The sequence below is a fragment of the Schistocerca cancellata genome, chromosome 3 (genome assembly GCF_023864275.1).
Source record: "Schistocerca cancellata isolate TAMUIC-IGC-003103 chromosome 3, iqSchCanc2.1, whole genome shotgun sequence".
Taxonomy (NCBI): Eukaryota; Metazoa; Arthropoda; class Insecta; order Orthoptera; family Acrididae; genus Schistocerca; species Schistocerca cancellata.
This window is the reverse complement of record NC_064628.1, coordinates 870,445,135-870,467,023: the sequence shown is the minus strand read 5'-3', so window position 1 is coordinate 870,467,023 and position 21,889 is coordinate 870,445,135. Positions and strand designations below refer to the sequence as shown.

General features: G+C 41.5%; 1 protein-coding gene across 1 annotated transcript in view; it reads left to right on the top strand.

Annotated features, from left to right (window-relative positions):
• The window catches only part of LOC126175940 (eukaryotic translation initiation factor 3 subunit A), a 56,420-nt gene extending 40,457 nt beyond the window's left edge, over window positions 1-15,963 (top strand). The window contains exons 16-18 of the mRNA XM_049923016.1: window positions 13,270-13,346; window positions 13,938-14,113; window positions 14,862-15,963. Of these exons, the coding sequence (XP_049778973.1) occupies window positions 13,270-13,346; window positions 13,938-14,113; window positions 14,862-14,944 (336 nt within the window). The 3' untranslated portion in view covers window positions 14,945-15,963. The remainder of the gene's footprint in view (window positions 1-13,269; window positions 13,347-13,937; window positions 14,114-14,861) is intronic.
• Window positions 15,964-21,889: the final 5,926 nt, after the last annotated feature.

Here is a 21,889-nt window from a genome sequence, read left to right as displayed (position 1 = left end):
CAAAAGTGAAGCTATCTGGAATGGAAGTCATGTATAAGCTATGTACAGAGACCAGTAGCTAGGGAAAATTAAATGTAGCATCTTTTTTTGTCAAAATTACAGCTAAGCTCTTTTTTTTTTTTATTGATTAGACGTAAAAATTCAAAGGTTGTAACACTGCATGCGTGATCACGAATTATGAGTGAGTGCTTTAAAATTTACTGTAAAAAGGGGGGGGGGGGGGGGTCACTGGGAAGCTTTATCATTGTGGAATGTTTGCATTTGCAAAAATGTCAACAGTTTTCTCCTGAAATACTCTTTGCTTGTTTTCTTGTTTGACTCTGTTGTCAAGGGCAGCATTTTCCCATTGGTGAACGGAATACTCTGAGTTAAGGTGTTTCTAGAGATTTTCTTTTTTTACTCAATTCGATAATTTTACAAAATATGCTAAATATTGATTTTGAGCTTTTGTGGGGGATGTACCCGTGTTATCCATATTTGACAACGCTACAGATAGCACCAACAACAAACTGAGCATGACACTAGAACCAAAAATAGCTCTATTTGCAAATTAGGCGATGTGAAAGCAATTTCATAGTATATATGGTAAAATAATTCATCTGGATACAAATGCCACAAAATAGCATGGATTACACAGTTTTGCAGCTTTGCATTTTCAGACAGAATTTGCGTCTACCACAAATGTGGATTTTTAAGGTTCTTGCCAATAGCCATGTGGTGGTCTTACAAATGGGACATAGCCAATACCAAAAGATTTTGAGTGTTACATTATGCCTTTATAAACACTAGTTTTATATAAATTAAGTTACATTCATTTCTGAAGTTATTATTCAATAAGTGTCTTATTTCTTTACAATAAATTGAAGGCAACTGGTTTTGTATTAATGTACTGTCTTTACTATTCAGTCGTTAGTAATCTTTGACGGCAGTGGATTGCGACAGTTATTGAACCATGTCATGCTGTTCAGTGCCTGTGGCGCATTTGTCTGCTGTAATAATTTTGAGACTTACACGTATTTGTCATTTAGCTGTTGCAAAATACATTTGGAAATCACATTTAACTGCAGAGCAACTGCTGGATCCTCAGGGCGCCTTATTCCTTGTGAAAAACATCAGTGTTTCTAGTTTTATGTAAGCACTTTTGGCAGACCACCCAAACTTTATTTACTGTAAATCTGACAAATGTAGATGTACAGTACATGATTTTGTTGTCAGTTTGATGTCCTGCTTACAGCAGTATTTCAATACGATCTGTAGGTTGCTAGGACATGTCAATGTACATTCTTGTTTCTATCCAATCTGTGTTTTTGCATTTTGTTGTGAGACTGTAGTGTTATTATAGACTCCAGTAAATAGTGTAAGTAAGGTATTTAAATATTTAACTGCCTTAGTACCTGTCCAAAGCCCAGAACTAAATTAAAACTGGGGAATGATAAATGTGTCAGATGCAGCCAGTAAGAGATGTGACAATGCAGCAATCAAGACGTGGTGTGTAGTAAACGACGGGTTATTCTATTGAATGAAACTTAATATGTTAAAAATTGGCAGATCAGTAATGTATTGGCTGTCAGTCTTCATTGATCACATTTGCAGTGTTTCAAAAGTTTTAATTCATCACGCTTAACTTCCATTGCAACATGTGGATAATAGGTGCTTTACAGTTGTTGCAGTTTATCTATTGTGTAGCCACATGCCAAATTTGGCCAGCAGGTAGAGATGGCTTCTGAAGTTCAGAGAGAATGCTATTTCTTTCCATTCTGCTGTTAAGAGATTTTATACTTCTCAGATACACTGCGCTGTACCCAGAAGTTTTGAGCATGCCTTGCTGAATTTACTAATGTCCCGCATTTCTCATTCACATAAATTGGCAAAGTTCTGCTGCTCTAACAGTAGACTCAATTTTGATGGGAGGTTGTTTAGAGAAAAAGATTCACAGACACTTTTACCACTACACCAGTCATTGTATCCTCTCTGCAGCACAAACATTTTCACCGATGGCATCAATAATAATTTCTTTAATTATGTGCCACACTGTGTATCATTTACTGATTTAAAAACATTTTTCTTGTGTTAGTTGGACACATGCATTTACAGTTAAGAATTGGCCTGCATCTTTCGCTGTTGTTTGGGTTTAAATATGTAATTGCATTATAAATGTATGCATAGCAATAACTATCACTGCTGCTGCCTCCACCAATATTCTCTACAAGTCATATGAAGACAAAATACATTATCAGTCTGAAGTAACATATTTACAGTGCACATGCAGCATGCAACACACCAGATGTCTATGCCCTTTTATATTTATTATATATCATGTATTCAGGGTGTCTACGGCCCGGGTCAACCAGGAAATCTGGGAAAAACCCGGGAACTTTTTCATCCGGGAGAAAACGGGAAAAATCCGGGAATTTTTCAGAATTCCAGGAATTTTTCATTGTTTTAGCTTTCAGTTAAATTTTTGTAATTTTGACTCGTAAGAATTGATTCTCTAGCAAAGAATGTTACTGTATCCTGCTACTGGAGAATGAAACTGCCCAATAAAATATAAACAAGAGGGGGAAAAAATAAAACTTTATTGGCAAAGGAAATGCACCATTTACAACAAAAAAACACAGTACACGCACAAGAGTCTGCAAATAGCAAAAATATGTCAAAGGCCTTAGGGCGAAGACTATTTAATACTTTGTAACAATAAACTGTTTTCTGTTAGTGTGACATCACAACTGTTTACATTTGGTTCGTTTGACCAGTTGCCAGCGGGCTCATGCGCATGCGCATTTGACTCGTGTATGAACAGTTCCTTCTCCCGCTGCTTGAAGTGTGGCTGTTAGCTGTATCGGCAGTAGCAGAAAGCAGCCAAATGCAAATGAGAAAAATTTTTCTCGCGTGCCACAGCTGCCAGATTCGCGCATGCTCAGAGTTCTCTGAGTTGGAGTGGGGAGGGGGTTAGTCTCCACCTGACCCCTGTTTGCGTTAAGTGATTTCGCTATTTCCTCTTAGTTTACATCTCCCATGTCAAATGAAAACAAAACGGATTTCTGTGCCCGGGAGCTATCGAGTAAATTATAATACATTCACATAATTATGTAGGGCAAAAATATATTATTAGTTTGTTTTCTGATTTTATTTTATTCCCAAATTATTAGCAGTCGAGCATTAATCGCCTTGCAGAACAATGAAGTTGTACTGCAAGAAAATTTATATCCCAGAAACCACGCTGAAAAGCTTAATATCAGATGGGACCTATTTCATTGTGAATCTGGAAAAACCAATGTGCACTTCCAGCCGAATTATGGATTTTAGTGTGGTTACAAAATGCCAATACTTTCAGAGTATCCTCTGATGTCCTGTTTCTTTTATGGCGTAATGTAAGCTCTCATAGTGCTTCAGACATACGAACATTCGGGCTTCCTACACCGTTGTAGCTGCCCATGCACAGTAAGGCCTGTTTTCTGGCGCGCTCTGGCAACTGCTAAATCGAATCCATTTCTAACAGACTCTGGATAGTATTGCGAACGGTAGTTCGAAAAGTGTTACTTTCAAAGTAAATTTCTTTTTACGCAAGATGAATTATGTGTGAGAAAGTGGGATGAATTTCTTGAATCACAGAGCGTTTAAAATTGAACACTTTGAGGACCAGTCACTTACAAGAATTTCGAGCCTAGAAAACCAGACATTTATGTCATTATTTTAAATTTACTGGCACATTTGTGTGTATGTGAAAGCTTAGCTTTTCTTGTGGCTATACTATGTATATTAATGTAAACCATTAACTTTTCTTCTTTGTGTGTTCGCGCTATGTAACAGTGATCTTGATATTGGCTGACTGCATCACGTGTCCTATGCTCTGAATATCTGCTGTCATCGGCTGGCAAGATCACGTGGCATGAGATGATTGGCTTACAAAAGGACATTGCAATCTCGATTTCAACGCTCCAGAAACTAACGTGCTGTGTTTGGTGCAATTCGAATGTATGCTTTCATAATACTAGAATATGCAGCATATGTATTGCTACACGTCAAAGGTCTTTCCAAAACTCCCCCCCCCCCCCCCCCCCCCCCCACTGCCCCCCCATCAAAAGTCTCTCCAAAACTTCTCTCCCCTGTTTCTTTTTTTCCAGCGAGTTCTATGCTAGTGTATAAAACGTTAACCTTTCAAAGCAGTGACAAGTTGTACAGTTCCAAAGGAAAAATCTACAGAAAACCTAATGTCACTTAGCGTGGATAAAGTCTATTTTTGCCCGGGAAAAAGTATATTTTTTAAACGGAATATCCAGGAATTTTTTTTCCTTGTCCACGTATACACCCTGTATATTATCTTAATAAATCCATGTATCTCAGCAAAAAATTATTCCTCCTGTTTCACAGTAAACTGTGGGTTACACAGTTTTTGCTTCATCTTTGATAATAGTAGATAAATACATCGAATAATGAAGTAATCTCATTTGAGTGACCAATTACGAAACTTTTGATTATTGTGTTTGAATATTTTATACTTCAGTGCGTTAAACTACTCATCCACCAACATTATAACATGAGAAAGCGATGAAAAAATTGACCCTATTTTCCAGAGCAATTAGGATTGATTTTGATCGAATCATGATTTAGTTTGTGTATGTCTTGACAAGTGTACCTCTCTATGTATACAAGTGGACATTTGCTAGGAGGAATGAATAAGTCCTGTAAGTAGCTACACAATTGCAGGTGATTGCATTCTACTGTTAATTTCCATTCCATATTACTGTGTTGCCACGAGAAAATATCTTAGTCTCATTTAAAAATAAAAGAAACCAATTATTTTCTTTCCCCTCCATGTAATGTGAAGAAATGGAATCCCTAGTTGTGAACACCTGATTTTCAATTAAGGTCTTTGAAGGATGGCTTGCTACACAATCTTTCCTGAGTGCTTAGATAATTTTTGTGAATGCATTGGCCATTTTTCATTGGTATTGATTTAAATTTATGAATGATCTTACCTGAACAAGACAACATATTTTTATATTAGTGAAAAGATATAATCTTACTGAGTTCTCTAAAAATATAACAAAATATAGAAACAATGGACCAGAAAACAATTTACGGAAGATTAATTAGTGAAAAAGTGATTTTGAAGTACCCAAAATGGAAGACTATATGGGTTGTGGGTGACAGAGATTGAGCTACCTACAAAATATTGAAGCGCTGTTATTCTTAGCTTCACAGACTTTCCAGTGCAATAAGAAAAGATGATTTCCATCTGTGACTACCAGTTCTCCACTAAAAATATTGAAAAAAGTTAGGCGTTGCTAATTATGTTGTGCAGTATTAGCTGTGAAATACAAAACTATCAACAATAAATATTAAAAAGAAAACAAACTTGAATTTACCACTTGACGTCTATGTAAATTCCACAGGACTTTATACCATTACCAGTTTCTCTTTTGTTCCACCTAAGTGACAAAAGTCAAAAAACAAATGCCCTTTCTGCATACATGCTCAATTTTCTCTCATCCCATTCTTATACCTAATACTTTGTTTTGACAGTAAAAGTCTGAAGTAAGTTTTCTTAAAAATTGTGAAAAATAATCACCGTCATCAACTCCTTACGTAGCAGTATGCTCCCTCCCCTCTCCACCGTTCCCCCTCTCCGCCATTTCTACCCAGGGGGTTAGAATGGGTCCGAGGTATTCCTGCCTTTCGTAAGAGGCGACTAAAAGGAGTCTCTCACCTTTTGGCCTTTATGTGATTGTCTCCTGTAGGGTTTGATCTCCATTTCTCAAAATTTTCCCGAAGAGTGAGCCATTTGCGGAAGGGCACCTTACATGATGCATCGTGTCCTTCGTGCATTGAAATCTTTTGCCCACTTTCTCGTCATGGCATTGGAGTCCCTCTCATCCTCCATCTCTTGAGTGAGGATACCTTCCTGGTTTTCCTCCACCCCCTATGCAGTGTTGTTTTCTGTGCCAATGAGGACCATGGAATTCTTTGCATCTCATATCCAGCACGGTAGCCAGTCCATTGCGGTGGGGCCACCATGTACCCTGTTGGTTGTAGCCCCCTGACTACGCAGGGATCGCTCTGCTGATGCCTGCGCTGTTAACTCCCCACGTATGCCGAGGAGTACATGCCCGTCACCCTGGGGCATTGGGACTCCCGGCAATTGCCATCCTGCCAGGTAGCCTTTGCTGCAGCTGGGTGGCGCCCGTGGGGAGGGCCCCTGGTCAGAGTGGGTGGCATCAGGGTGGATACGTACGATGAAGCTTACCATGTCCTCACTTGCTGGTGATCAAATGCCAGCAGTCTCTAAGTGTTCCAATTCTAAGTACATTGCAAGGAAGTATGATCCTAAATTGTTCGCCTCCCTGGCCACACCATGGAGGGAATGCCAGGCTAAGGATGGCAGCGAACCTTATTCGCCCCAGTACCTCATATGTACGAGAGCTGATGGCGACTCCTTTGTCTCGACGAAGCCTCAGTTTTTTGTAGAGCATTTAGAGGACAGGTTTGGGGAGGTGGAGGGCTTCCTGGAGGGCTTGTCCAAAATGCGCTCAGGGTCATTCTTGATAAAAACTGCATCCTCTGCCCAGCCACGGTCATTACTCACTTGTGACAAGCTGGGGGATGTTTCCATTACCATCGTGCCTCATAAGATCTTAAATATGGTCCAGGTTATTATATTACACAGGGACCTCATTTTGCAGTTTCACGATGAGCTACGTGTCAACTTAGAGCGACGAGGAGTTCATTTCATCTGGTGCGTCCATCGGTGTCTGAGGGATAACCAGGATGTCACCGGTGCCTTCATCTTGGCCGTCGAGTGCGACACATTACCTGAGAAGGTCAGGGTGATTGGTCTACCGCTGTGATGTCAAGCCATATATCCCTCCCCCAATTCAGTGCTTTAAGTTCTGGAAGTTCGGCCATTATATCTTCCCGCTGTACTTCCAGCATCACATGTCGAGATTGTGGACGTCCATCCCAACCCAATACTCCATGTGTCCTGCCTCCCATCTATGTCAACTGCAGAGAGCATCATTCTCCTTGCTCACCAGACTGCAAGATTTTACAGCGAGAAAGGAAAATCATGGAATACAAGACCCTGGATCGAATGGCCAAGAGGAAATTTGAGCGCCTACATCCTGTGGCTATAACTGCCACTACGAGAACAGTAGTAGCCCCATCAGTTCCGCGAGTTCTAGTCAGCTCTCAGAGCGGGAAGACTACACCTGCCCCCTTGCTGGTGGGAGACGCTTCCCTCCCTGTTGCTCCCGCATCACCGACCTCGGGAGCACTGTCCCCCCAACCATCGGGGACACCAGTCCCCACTTCTCATCCGGAGAAGCTTAAGTCTTCTTTGGCTCCTCTGCTAGGAGGTGTCCCTTGGTTCACCCCCTTCCCAGGTTTCTGCTAGTGGGAAAGATGACGCCCACCGCTGGCTGAAATGCCCAAATGCAGCTGGTCGTAGGGCTTCACTATCATCGTCAGTCCCAGTGACCGAATCAGTGAAGCCCTCCCAGCCAGAGAAACCCAAGGATCAGTGAGAGAAATCCAAAAAGAAGACCCCGAAGACCTGCTTTCTGCATCGCTCTCCAGGAAACATGGCTCCCGGCAATGCGGACCCCTGCCCTTCACAGCTACAGGTATATTACAAGAACCGTAGTGAATATAATAGTTTGTCACGTGGAGTTTGCATTTGTCCTGAACTCAGTATGTAGTGAACCTATGCCCCTTCAAACTCCTCTCGAAGCTGTGGCTGTCAGGATATGGACTATGCAGGAAATAACATATATCTCCCTCCAGATGGTGCGGTACCCCTGAACATATTGGCTGCACTGATTGATCAACTCCCTAAACCTTTCCTACTTTCGGGAGATTTTAATGCCCATAACCCCTTGTGGGGTAGCACCATGCTTGCTGGCTGTGGCAGAGATGTCGGAAATTTGCTGTCCCAGTTCAACCTCTGCCTCTTAAATACTGGGGCCGCCACACATTTCAGTGTGGCTCATGGTAGTTACTCGGCCATTGATTTATTAATTTGCAGCCCAGGACTCCTCCCATCTATCCACTGGAGAGCACATGACGACCTGTGTGGTAGTGACCACTTCCCCATCTTCCTGTCACTCCCGCAGCATCGTGCCCTCAGACACCTACCCAGATGGGCTTTAAACGAGGCAGACTGGGTAGCCTGCACCTATGCTGTCACTGTTGAATCTCCCCCACGTGGTGTCATCAATGTTGTGATTGAGCAGGTCACTACAACGATAATTTCTGTGGCGGAAAGTGCGATCCCTCATTCTTTAGGGTGACTCCAGTGAAAGACAGTCCCTTGGTGGTCGGCAAGCTCTACAGCAACATAAGCGGCACCAGTCACTAGAGCACCTAATAGCCTTTAAGCAGCTCCGTATCTGTGTTCACCTGCTTATAAAACGACGGAAACGGGAGTGTTGGGAGAGGCACACGTCGACCATTGGGTGTCATGTGTCACCTCCCCAAGTATGGACGAAGATCAGATGTCTTTTTGGGTACCAGACCCCATCTGCTGTCCCGGGTACCAGACCCCATCCGCTGTCCCTGGCGTTAACATCAATGGCGTGCTCTCTACTGACGCAAACGCGATTGCCGAGCACTATGCTAGAGCCTCTGCATCGGAGAACTACCCCTCCAGCCTTTCGCACCCTCAGACAGCGGATAGAAAGGAAAGTCCTCTTGTTCACTACAAGCCACAGTGAACCGTCTAACGCTGCATTTATATAGTGGGAGCTCCTCAGCATCCTTGCACATTGCCCTGACAGAGCTCCTGGGCCGGATTGGTTCCACAGTCAGATGATTAAACATCTCTCATCTGACTGCAAGCGATATCTCCTCATCATCTTCAACCAGATCTGGTGTGATGGCATCTTCCCATTGCAGTTGTGGGAGAGCACCATCATTCCATTGCTAAAACCCAGTAAAAATCCTCTTGATGTGGATAGCTATCGGCCCATCAGCTTCACCAATGTTCTCTGTAATCTGCTGTAAAGTATGGTGTGTTGGTGGTTGGGTTGGACCCTGCAGTCACGTGGCCTACTGGTTCCATGTCAGGGCGGCTTCCGTCAGGGGTCACTCTACCACAGATAATCTTGTGTCCGTTGAGTCTGCCATCCAAACAACCTTTTCCAGACGCCAACATCTGATTGCCGTCTTTTTTTTACTTACGTAAAGCATACCACACGACCTTTCGACATCGTATCCCTGCCACATTGTATGAGTGGGGTCTCTGGGCCCACTCCAGATTTTTAACCAAAATTTTCTGTCGCTCTGTACTTTCCATGTCCAAGTTGGTGCCATAGTTCCCCCCGTATTCAGGAGAATGGTGTTCTGTAGGGCTCCGTATTGTGTGTATCTCTATTTTTAATGGCCATTAACGGCCAAGCAGCAGCTGTAGGGCCTTTGGTCTCCCCTTCTATGTATGTGGATGACTTAAGCATTTCGTTCTGCTCTTCCCAGTACTGGTGTTGCTGAGTGGTGCCTACAGGGAGCCATTCACAAGGTGCAGTCATGGGCTCTAGCCCACAGCTTCCAGTTTTGAGCCGCAAAGTTGTGTGTCATGCGCTTCTGTCAGCATCGTACCATTCATCTGGAACCTGAACTTTATCTTCATGATGATCCACCCACTGTAACGTAGATGTATTGAATCTTAGGACTGGTTTTTGACACCCGATTGACTTGGCTACCTCACCTTTGTCAGCTTAAGCAGGACTGCTGGCAGCCCCTCAGTGCCCTCTGCTGCCTGAGCAACACCAACTGGGTTGCAGATCGCTCTACGCTGCTGCAGATCTTCAGAGCCCTTGTTCAATCCCACCTTGACTATGGGAGTCCGGTATCGGTTAGGCGGCGCCCTCGTCATTGCATTTCCTCAACCCCGTGCACCTCTGTGGCATTCACCTAGCAACAGGAGCTTCTAGAACAAGTCCGATAACATGTCCTGCTGGAAGCCGGAGTCCCTCCATTGCGGATCCAATGCACACAACTGCTCACCAGTTATGTTGTACACACTCGTAGTTCTCCTGCACATCCGTATTACTGTCTCCTCTTCCCACCCGCGGCAGTTCATCTCCCGCATCGGCGGCCCAGGTCAGGACTCACAATTGCAGTTCGCGTGTGATCCCTTCTCTCTGAACTGGACTCCTTCCCTGTACCACCTCTACTTGAAGTCCATTCACGTACACCTCCTTGGTGTACACCTCGGCCGAAGCTTCGTCTGGACCTTTTGCATGACCCTAAGGACTCCATTAACTCCACCGCTCTCTGCTGTCGCTTCCTCTCAATTTTTGATGTGTTCCAGGGCTCTGAAGTTGTTTACACTGACGGCTCGATGGCTGATGGTAATGTTGGCTTTGCCTATATCCACAGAGGCCATATTGAAGAGCGTTCCTTGCCTGCTGGCTGCAGTGTATTCACTGCAGAGCTTATGGCCATATCACGTGCACTTAAATACATCCGTTCCTGTTCTGTTGAGTTGTATCTCCTCTGTTCTGACTCCCTGAGCAGCTTACAAGCTATTGACCAGTGCTACCCTCGCCATCCTTTGTTAGCGAACATCCAGGAGTCCATCTCTGCCCTGGAATGGTCCAGTCATTCAGTGGTGTTTGTGTGGACTCCAGGACGTGGCAGAATTCCAGGCAATGAACATGCTGACTGGCTGGCCAAACGTGCTACGTGGAAACTGCTCCTGGAGATGGGCAGTTGTGAAACTGACCTGCGTTCTGTCTTACGCCACAAGGTTTTTCAACTTTGGGAGATGGAGGGGCATAACAGTATGCACAACAAACTGTATGTCATTAAGGGGACTGTCTATGTGTGGAAGTCTTCCCTTCAGGCTTCTCGCAGGGAATCCGCATTCGCCAAATGTGACTCTCACATGGTTACCTCCTATATCGTGAGGACCCACCTCAGTGTCGCTGTGGCTTCCAAATGATGGTTGTCCACCTCTTGCTGGACTGCCCACTTTTAGCTGCTCTGTGGCAGACTTTTTAACTTTCCCAGCACCCTACCTTTGGTGTTGGGTGACAATGCCTCAACAGTAGGTTTAGTTTTATATTTTATTTGTGATGGTGGGTTTTATCATTTGATCTGAGTTTTAGTGCATGTCCTTTGTCCCTCTGTGTCCTCCACCCTAGAGCTTAAAGGTGGAGGTTTTTTGTGTGTTGCAGTGTGGCTGGCTTCTTTTTTTAATCTCACCGTCAGCCAGCCATGGTAATCTGCTTTCTTGTTTTTAATCTCCTCTCCCTGTTTCTTGCATCTTTCTGTGGTTTTCTTGTCTTGTTTTGTCCATTGTAGTGTTTGTTGTCCTCCTATCATTCTTCTGGTTCTTCCTTACTCCAGTTGTGCCATATGTCTTCTTTGTTTTCTTCTTTCCCTTGCGTACTTGTTCTACTGGGAATGGGGGACCAATGACCTCACAGTTTGGTCCCTTCCCTCCCCCCCACCCTTTTAAACCAACCAACCCCCCCCCCTCCCCCCACCCTTTTAAACCAGGCAACCTCCCCCCCTCCTAGCCTCCCCCCTCCTCCTTTTTTTGTCATCACTATATTCATGGTGGTACATAAAGCTGTACATCACTATAAATCAAACGCGCATTTCTGACAATGTTCCACGTTTCTCGTGTTGGATGGCATGCCAAAGTAGTTAGAGAGTTTCACAATAGGCCTTTGAATTCATTGTTTCTCCTCTTGGCATGAACTCCGCGTGGATCAAAACCTTTCAGTCCCAGATAACTGTTGCCATCGTTTTTCTAATGTTGAGATTTCTGATTGTTATGAGGGAGTTTGAAAGATGCTGCTCCATAGACTGATGTTTGCCGTCCGTAGTTCTGTAAGAAACATAAGTTTCATTCCCATTACGATGTTGTTGAGATATTCATCACTAACATTGCCATATCTTACTATCAACTTTCAGAATCTTAGGCACTCACCATGCACACATTTTTTGTAGCCAAGATGCAGTGTCATTATTTTGTGTACAAGCAGTCGTGAAATTTGTGGAAAGTCTCGTGTGATGTGCTTAAAGTAAAACGCCACTTTTCCTGAATTTTGTTGTCAACATTTGCTTTCAAGTCATTCATAATGACTGGGCCTTAAATTCCAATGTTCATTGTGCGCACTGATTCTTCTCTGATAAAACATAATGCACCATCTCCTCACTGAAGACTCGTTCATTGCACTATCACCATAAACATTCTTTGTTTGTTTATAAATTTCAATTTGCCAAACATTTTGTGTGCTGTGTGCTCACATATGGTGGGTTTTTCAATGGGTGTCACTATTTCGGAAGGTCCCAGACCGAAGAGGATTGACCATTTGCCAGCAAAACTCAGCTTACAGAGGTGTGGGAAGGAGCTAACTAGCAAGTTTTCAATTGTGGTGGTGGGGGATCAGCACTGGGAGTGGCACGCAGTCATTACTTTTCTTGACGATCTTCGTCATTACTTTTGCTTCACGCTCTGAATTTTGTGATCAACATATATATACTGTTTTTATTAGCTTTTCATCTAAAATCTACGTAGATTTCTTATTTTACATTAAAATATTAGGCAAAGTTTTATGTAGATTTCTGAAAAAATGAAGTATGATATTTTGAGGGGTGCTTTTCCGCCCCACACCCCCATCTGTCCGAAGATAGTCAGCTGTCAATAGGACAAAGATCTGCAGCGCTGCTATATGCTGCTATGCATATACTTTTGTGGAAGCTGTGCACTAAAAGTGAACGTAACGATTAGTTCACTTGTCTTCTGTATAATGTTCCCCTGCTAGAAAATAGTCAAGCAATTTGATTTCCATCAGTTCTATCTACCATAGAAAATTTAGATCTCCATCGTTCAAAGAATTCGTGCTGTATTTTAAAGTTATGAAGGAGTACTAAAATTCTCTTGAAGCAATTAAAAACAAATCAAAACAGTATTACATCTACCAAAGAGACTTGTGGTGCTTTTTAGGTGCTGGTTTGAACATTTAGCTGCTTTGGAGGTTTCAAATGAAATTTTGTTGCTCCAGCCCCTCTCCCTAATAAGTTCTATTCCTGCATTACTCCCTACTGTAATGTGTCAGTAGATAAATTTTAAAAATGGAATTTAAGTTTTTTCTGTAGGAATTATATAACTCGTTTCAGTGTTTTACTCCATGTAGTGATAGACGTAAAGTGGTTCTATTTAATGAAAGAAACGTGTTACATAGACGTTAAAGTAGATTTCAGTTTCTATGAAGCTGCAAATATTTAGCACATATTGTTATTTGTGTTCAATTTCTCCAGGCTACTGGAAGCTGGAGGGCAGCTCAGCGACCTGTTGAACCGGAGGCCAATGATGATGATCGTCGCTCGGCAGCAAGGTAGCAGCGTTTTGGTTTGCAATTTGTAGTGTTACTATATATTACACCTTTATTAAATATTCGTTAAATAAATAGTATCTCTCTGTGGTGTGTAAATGAAGCTTTATCGGTTTCTCTACTTCATGACCAAAGATATCTTACCACAATTATTATGCTCTAAACTTTATGGTTATAAACAACTACATGTATCTTTCTGTAACATGAATTATAATCAATACAAGATACGTCATTCATTTATTTTCATGTAATGTACACTGACAGGCGACAGAAATCCTTTTTCCTTTTAGAATAACTTTTTCTTTGCATTCTTCTGTAAATCATTGACTAGGTTATTAATTGACATAGTCAGCACCAGACTATTTTAAAATTCACTATTTACTTTAACAAAGCTGTTACAGAAACATGACTGCGCCTCTCTGCATGTGCTCAGTTCAACAACCACAGAGAGAAGACAAATTACACCTGCATCTCATTTCTCGTTTAATTTTAAGACAACTGAAAATGAGACAACAGCAGGGGTATAAAAGTACTTCCCACAGACAAAGTTCACACACAGTATTTCTACTAAACAATTGTTTTACATTATTTCAGGCGACCTCTTCCTCTGTCTGCTGGCCCTCGGAAAGATACAATGCCAATGAGTGACTGGCGGTCGGGTGGTAGCAAGGACAATGACCTGAGGAGTGGGCCAACTTCTGCCACGCCAGATGGCCGTCGTGCGCCAGCTGGTCCTGATAGAAGAGGTGATCCACTACGTGAAAACAGACGTGAGTGTAAATCTGTCAGTCTTATGTTCTAGATAAAAGGAATTTTGACGTAAGTTTGAGCTCGGAAAAATAAGATTAATTTATGATAGCTCTCCGTGTGTCTCCGTCATTCCTTAAATCTCAAAACTGCAATAAATGTGTTAAAAGTATCCCTGTGTTCATCATGATTTAATTGTCTTTCACTACGGCAGTCAGTAATATTCCCTAGACTGTGATAGCTGTTGTTGTTTTTTGACATCTTTTTATCTATGTGACTTGAAAAAATCATTTCCATCCATTACCTGCTTCAAGATTTTTACTGCATTTCAGGCACATCTTTATGAATTATATAGATTGTTATTTCATCCTCAATTTTTAGTTGTTTAACAGCAGTTTATATCTACATGTTACAAACTTGTTCTGGGTTTAGTTTTGCTGAAGGGACTACTTCCATGGATGCTTTGTGTTGAGACTTCATATTCTTTGAATTTTGCCACCATATCTGCTTCTTATTTAGACATGTAAAATGAGGTGAAAGGTCATCAAAAACATAATTGTGGTGGTCAAGGCAATAGGGGAATTATGTGGATGCTAGTAACAAATGAGAGTGGTAATTTACACAAACTGGACTGGAAGATTTGGGTATAAAGGAGACAAAAAATTACTAATTATTTACAAAGATTGTATTGATAATTTCATATAGAATTGAAATGCATTTTTTTTAAGTAGTACTTTGTCCATAAATTCATAGTCCTCAAATTTCTTGTAGCCCGTCCTGGTGAACAACAGCCTCCACCCATTGGAGTTGAAGATGGAGATGATGGAAATTGGCAAAAGGTTGGACGCCGTTAATATTAGTGATCATAGCTCTCCAGTGCCACGTCGAACTACAGAGGACGGTTCTCTCCAAGACGTGTTCTTAAATGTTATTGTGCATGATTGAATGTAAACTTGTTTGATCATGTAAGATTCCTGCAAGTTGTCTTAACTAAAGCAGCTTTCAGGTTTGAAGGCAAAACACAGTAGCACTTCCAGAGTTCAGAAGGGTGTTTAGTATAATTATTTTTAACAGTATATTATAACAACTTGATATTTCTATTGGATATGGTAATTGTATCTGATAAAATGATACACATCTAATAAAGTGTGCGATAACTGTTAGCTCTGTTGGTGTCAGAAAGGAAGGTTAACTAAAAGGTTGCCTTTATTTCTCTCTGTATGTATCCCTCTTTCTAATTAAGAACAGTTTTTTTGCTTGTCCTTAAAGCTGATTGTCAGCTTATTTTTCTTTGTGGTGTATTATTTACACTGTTTTATATGTAACTTTTTCATTACTTTATTTCAGTAGTTTGTAATCCTGCACATATTTTGTTTGCAAATTGCACTTAATTCAACCAGACCGCTCTGCACCATGAAATAATAAATAAAATTATTGTCTGAGTTTGTCCAACGTAGGCGTGTGTTTTTCACAATGCTCAGATATAAGTAATTCAAGACTGTTTCTTCATTAGGTGTTCATACTCATTTTGTCTCATTTATTTATCATTGTTGCTTCCCTTAAAGCAAAAGTGGATAGGCCTAAAGTACCAATTAGCTTTCATAAAGATTTGTTCTGTTTTATGGTCTGGTACAATGTGTTTTTATAACTGTATCAGTTGGTATGCAATGATTAACAATCATGTTCATTATATTACTTGTAATTAAGCAATTTTCTGTATTTACTGTATGTGGCTGAATTAATTTTGTGGGAGTCTCTTTCCTCCTGGCTTCGTTGTATATTTTTCAGATTCTGATGTTCAGTCAATATTGTGAAGCAAATTGTTCCGCTCTTGAAATAAATGTCAAGGTTCGGAAATGCACAGTCAAAATTATATTTGTAGACTCATTATTCCTCTCAGTCAACCACTACCCTGCCCATCTATATTTTCCTCTTTCCCTGTTTTTTTTTTTTTTTTTTTTTTTTTTTTTACACTAGAGAATTGTCACTGATTCTTTGTACTAAATGCAACTCTAATTTCTAATGAAAATTGATGTCAAACTTGACTCCACTATTTGATTTACCTCCAGTTTGCATGCTCTCTCAGCCAATTGTTAATTGATGGCCTTTCCTTGTCTGTTATGTTTTCTTAGTCATTCCTGTATCTGCAGCACTGCTTTATGTGATTTACTCCATGCCTTTTTGAGTTAAGGTAACATATTGGCCTAATGCGTACTGAAGAAAGAAGTTTTTCCTGTATCACTTGATGTGTCAAAATAAAAGTGGCTACGCATCAGATATCAATGTCCCTGTTGGTATAATAGTTACCAAAAATTGCACTTTGATCTAGAGGTAACGTCATTCTGGTGTAACTATTGATGATTATGGGAAAAAGAATGAATAATGTCACATTTAGAGCTTGTTAATGTCATTAGTTCTCTTGTGTAGTTGGATACAGCTGAGGCGTTTCAATAGTTAGAAAGATCAGCATTCACATGTTTGTAACCATATTTACTTTGCTACCCAAGTAAAGTAGGGAGTTATTTCACACACCATGTTAGTTACTTACAATTTTTCTAATGTGTTTCTATCTATGACTGCCATGCCTTCATTGTTGCAATATATTCTTGAATCGAGGAAGTTGATAAACTGATTCTTTTTTCTTTGGTCATTGTAGATTGAATTAATTGACGATAGTTTATAGTGATCATCAGAATAATTGTGTTACACAGTCATTCTGGATAATTTTATTGGTAGTATACGTAAAAGGCGATATAATGTGCTCAGAATACTAGAAAATGAAGCAGTTAACAATTCTAAGGGAAAAGACACATTAATGTGGACCCTTTTAACAGTGATCTCACATATTATCATCTTAAATTCATTTGTGTTTGGATCCTCGTTTCTGGACTACCATACCCCAATCAAAATAAGTCTGTGTACCAAAGCTAGCACTTCTAATTGGTTTTTAGTGTATTTTTTATTTTCGTAATTCTATGCACTCTTGTATGTCAAGAACTGTCAAAACAGTAGTGCTCTAGCTATATTAATGAAACCAAAGGAAGTAATTTGCTTGTACTGCAGAATCGTGTATTTTAATTTGAGCAATGTCAATTTATATACGAAATGACATAAACACTGATAATGTCACAATGGCAATAACTTCCAACATTTTTCTGATAGATGGCTATTTAATATTATCAGGAAATGTGACTAAAACAGAGCTGCCATACAACATTAAAGGCAGAGAGTCTTGTACCAAAAGGAAGTAAGGGAGAGGATGTTGTTATGGGTGGCAGGTATCCACTTTTTATAGCACACATGCATTAATAAGGTTCTTTATTTACATGAACTGGAAACTTTACTCAACTCGAATAGAGTCCATGTGTTGTGCTACAAGCTCATTAGTAATAGTCATCTTGCAGACTGATGTAAAGCACAGTTTTGACTGATGTAAACTAGTTCCGCTATAGTCACTAATCTGGTGGCTATGTACTGTTGTAGCCTGTGACAAACTAAACCCACTTTGCGAATAAACTGTGTGTGTGTGTGTGTCTGGCCCCTTGTGATAGGCGTGCACCTACTAATTGATCTTCACACAGTCACCTTTGCCAACTGTAGTGCTGGCAACAGCTTACGCCAGCACACCATTGTCATGTAGGGAGGATAGGTTGCGAATGACAACGAGGAGGGAGGCAGGATGCTGGATGTAGAGACGAGCCGGAATCCTTGACTAGGGGGGGAGGTGTACTCCCGACCTTACCCCGCTATCTGGCTTGGGGGAAACTGCTGCCTGGGCACACGTCCAGGCCTGAAGGCATGTCCTGGGCTGATGACGGGTCCATGGCCATTGGGCCCACGAGTGGGGACGTTGGGGGTGAGGACACATCATCCGTCTGCTCCTTGTGGGGTGCTCTGGTGGCTGCGAAGGCTATGTGGTCCCGCGATCCTGTGAATCTTGAGGGAACAAAAGCAGCAGAATCACAGGGCAAATTATACACACCAATTTGGTTTTGGTGGCAGCGATGCAAACCATCGGGACCTACAATCAAGTCCATAAAAGAGCCAATGTGTCTATGGAGCACACCTCTTTCCCAGCTCCTATGTCCGCCGCTCGTGGTCTCGCGGTAGCGTTCTCGCTTCCCGAGCACGGGGTCCCGGGTTCGATTCCCGGCGGGGTCAGGGATTTTCACCTGCCTCGAGATGACTGGGTGTTTGTGTTGTCTTCATCATCATCCAGGAAAGTGGCGAAATTGGACTGAGCAAAGATTGGGTAATTGTACGGGCGCTGATAACCACGCAGTTGAGCGCCCCACAAACCAAACATCATCATCATCAACCCCAGCTCCTATGGTTGCCATAAATCCTAGAAAGAACAAGATCGTGTTGCGCAAAGAGATACTTGGAGGCCATCGGTGGCACCAGATGCTGTGGTGGGTGGAACAAGTGAAGCAGCGTCCTATGGCGGCAGCCATGCAGAAGCTCTGCCGGTGATGGTCCGTCTCGTGGATGGAAGCACTGGAGATGAGGAAGAGTTGCAGTGCCTGTTCCCATGTGTGGGTTGTGTGAAGCTTGGCCATCTGCTGTTTAAAAGTGCGCATGAAAGATTCTGCTTCTCCGTTGGACTGGGGGTGAAATGAAGCACTTGTTAGGTGATGAATGCCATTTTGTTGTGAAGTGAACTGAGGTCTGTTGTTCGAGACAAGTACTGCTGGCAAACCTTCTATGGAAAATATGGAGGCGAATGCTTGAATGGTTCTACGTGATTTGGTAGAAGCCATAGGCACCGCAAATGGGAACTTGCTAAAAGAATCTACACTATGAGCCAACGAGTGTTCCATAATGGTTGTGTAAAGTCTATGTGCACTCATTGCCATGGGGATTGGGTCTTAGGCCAGGCTGTGAATGTCTGTGGAGGAGCTGATAGGTTGTCCATGCATGCATGACACTGTGATGTCATCTGTTCAATAAGGGCATTCGTGCCCTGCCAAGCACATTGCCGTTGTGCTAACTGTTTAGTGTGAAAAATTCCCCAATGTCTTTGGTGGAGCAATTGCAACACTTTGGGAATAAGCATAAGCATTTGTCAAGTATCATTTTGAACTAGAATCACACCCTATTGAAACGAAAGGTTACATCGACATGCAAAATATTGGTGCACATCTGAGTTCTGGATACTGTTCAATGAACGAGGCCAATACATGCAACTGTAATGCAACAAAATCTTGAGTTCTGGGTCTGCTTCTGTGGTCTGCAATTTTTCTGTAGTGCATGGGACAAGATTCCAGCAATTCAGAGTCCTGCGCATCGACATGGCAACAAGGTGCGACAGATATATCAAAATCAAGAGACTAGGCCAATCGGAAGATGAGACAGGGTGTCTACATTGGCATGTTTTGCGAAAGATCTGTAAACAATTTCATACTGATACTGTGAAAACAACAAAGCGCGATGTTGCAATTTTTGAGCAGTGCATGTAGAAACCGGCGTCAACAGATGAAGCAGGAACTACAAAGGCTTGTGATATGTCACTAAAAAGAACTTGCGGCCACACAAATAGTGATGTAATTTGGTCACACCATACATAGTAGCGAGAGCTTCTTTTTCTATTTCAGAATAATTGCATTGAGTTTGAATTGACGCTCAAACAGTAAGGTGAAGTTTCCTGACATAAACGGTAAGGTGGGGTTGGATCAGACCCCACCCTCCAAATATCGATTTTTCGGGGTAAAATAAAAAATGAATAATGGGAAAAAGTTTTATTATCAATTAAACACACATAATATTTGTTATAACAAGTTTTTTTATTTTTATAATCAATAAGTAAGAATATAAAGTACTTTGGAAAAAAATAGCAACTTGTTTACAAAAAAATACCTTAATAGAAATATTCTCTATAAAATTATTGAAAATATAGTAAAAATCAATAAATTCAGTCAACAACTAGGAACTTGAGTGCTTTAAGAATTCTAAAGATAGGATCTAAATGAGAAACATCTCTTACTAATTGTAGAAAATATGTCAGCAGCAGTTTCGAAATATAAAGTTCTCTATAATAAATGTCCGCCCCGGTAGCTGAGTGGTCAGCGTGACAGACTGTCAATCCTAAGGGCCCGGGTTCGATTCCCGGCTGGGTCGGAGATTTTCTCCGCTCAGGGACTGGGTGTTGTGTTGTCCTAATCATCATCATTTCATCCCCATCGACGCGCAGGTCGCCGAAGTGGTGTCAAATCGAAAGACCTGCACCAGGCGAACGGTCTACCCGACGGGAGGCCCTAGCCACACGACATTTCCATATTTCTATAATAAATGTCTTTGTACGCATAATGTAATAGGAACAAATAATAAATGTGTAATGTTATCCTGGAAACGATCACATACAGCCCTGAAAATACATGTTCGGCACAATTTATCACATCTCAGTTTCTTTACAGCCAGGGCATAATAACTTTATGCTCCCCACATATGGAACGATTACACTTACTACAAACAGCATTCCCCTTCCTATCTTATTTTCTTTAGTGGCTGTGCTTGGATAGGCTTGTCTAATTCGATTGGTTCTTTTTCTAAAAGTTTTCCAGTAGACGAACGGAGCTCACGGTGAAGATGTGTGTTATTCAACCTCTTTTCCATAAGAGGTTTTGTCAAAGAGAGTGCAAGATTTTTGAGAAATGATATTCTCGTGTCATTTGAAAAGCTGTCCATTCAGCGATTGCTTTTGTAAATGTTAAAACTATTTATAGCAGCGATGTCTAAAATAGCATAAAAGTGCCGCATGGGCCATCTCGATTTTCTTTTTGTGGTCCTGCTGTGGCAAAGCATATCTAATACATTGACCCCTCCTTTAGTTAAATTGTAGAACTCTACAATTTCAGGCTTATTTGATTTTTCATTTATCTCTCCAGAGAACTGCATAGACGATATCAGTAAAACTTTTTTATTTTTCTTTGGGGTAAATGACACCAAGAGATAGACAGAGATTTAGGAACCAGGTTTTAAATTGTAAGACATTTCCAGGGGCAGATGTGGACTCTGACCACAATCTATTGGTTATGACCTGTAGATTAAAACTGAAGAAACTGCAAAAAGGTGGGAATTTAAGGAGATGGGACCTGGATAAACTGAAAGAACCAGAGGTTGTACAGAGTTTCAGGGAGAGCATAAGGGATCAATGACAGGAATGGGGGAAAGAAATACAGTAGAAGAAGAATGGGTAGCTCTGAGGGATGAAGTAGTGAAGGCAGCAGAGGATCAAGTCGGTAAAAAGACGAGGGCTAGTGAAAATCCTTGGGTAACAGAAGAAATACTGAACTTAATTGATGAAAGGAGAAAATATAAAAATGCAGTAAATGAAGCAGGCAAAGAGGAATACAAACGTCTCAAAAATGAGATAGACAGGAAGTGCAAAATGGCTAAGCAGGGATGGCTAGAGGACAAATGTAAGGATGTAGAGGCTTATCTCACTAGGGGTAAGATAGATACTGCCTACAGGAAAATTAAAGAGACCTTTGGAGATAAGAGAACCACTTGCATGAACATCAAGAGCTCAGATGGAAACCCAGTTCTAAGCAAAGAAGGGAAAGCAGAAAGGTGGAAGGAGTATATAGAGGGTCTATACAAGGGCGATGTACTTGAGGACAATATTATGGAAATGAAAGAGGATGTAGATGAAGATGAAATGGGAGATATGATACTGCGTGAAGAGTTTGACAGAGCACTGAAAGACCTGAGTCGAAACAAGGCCCCCGGAGTAGACAACATTCCATTGTAACTACTGACGGCCTTGGGAGAGCCAGTCCTGACAAAACTCTACCATCTGG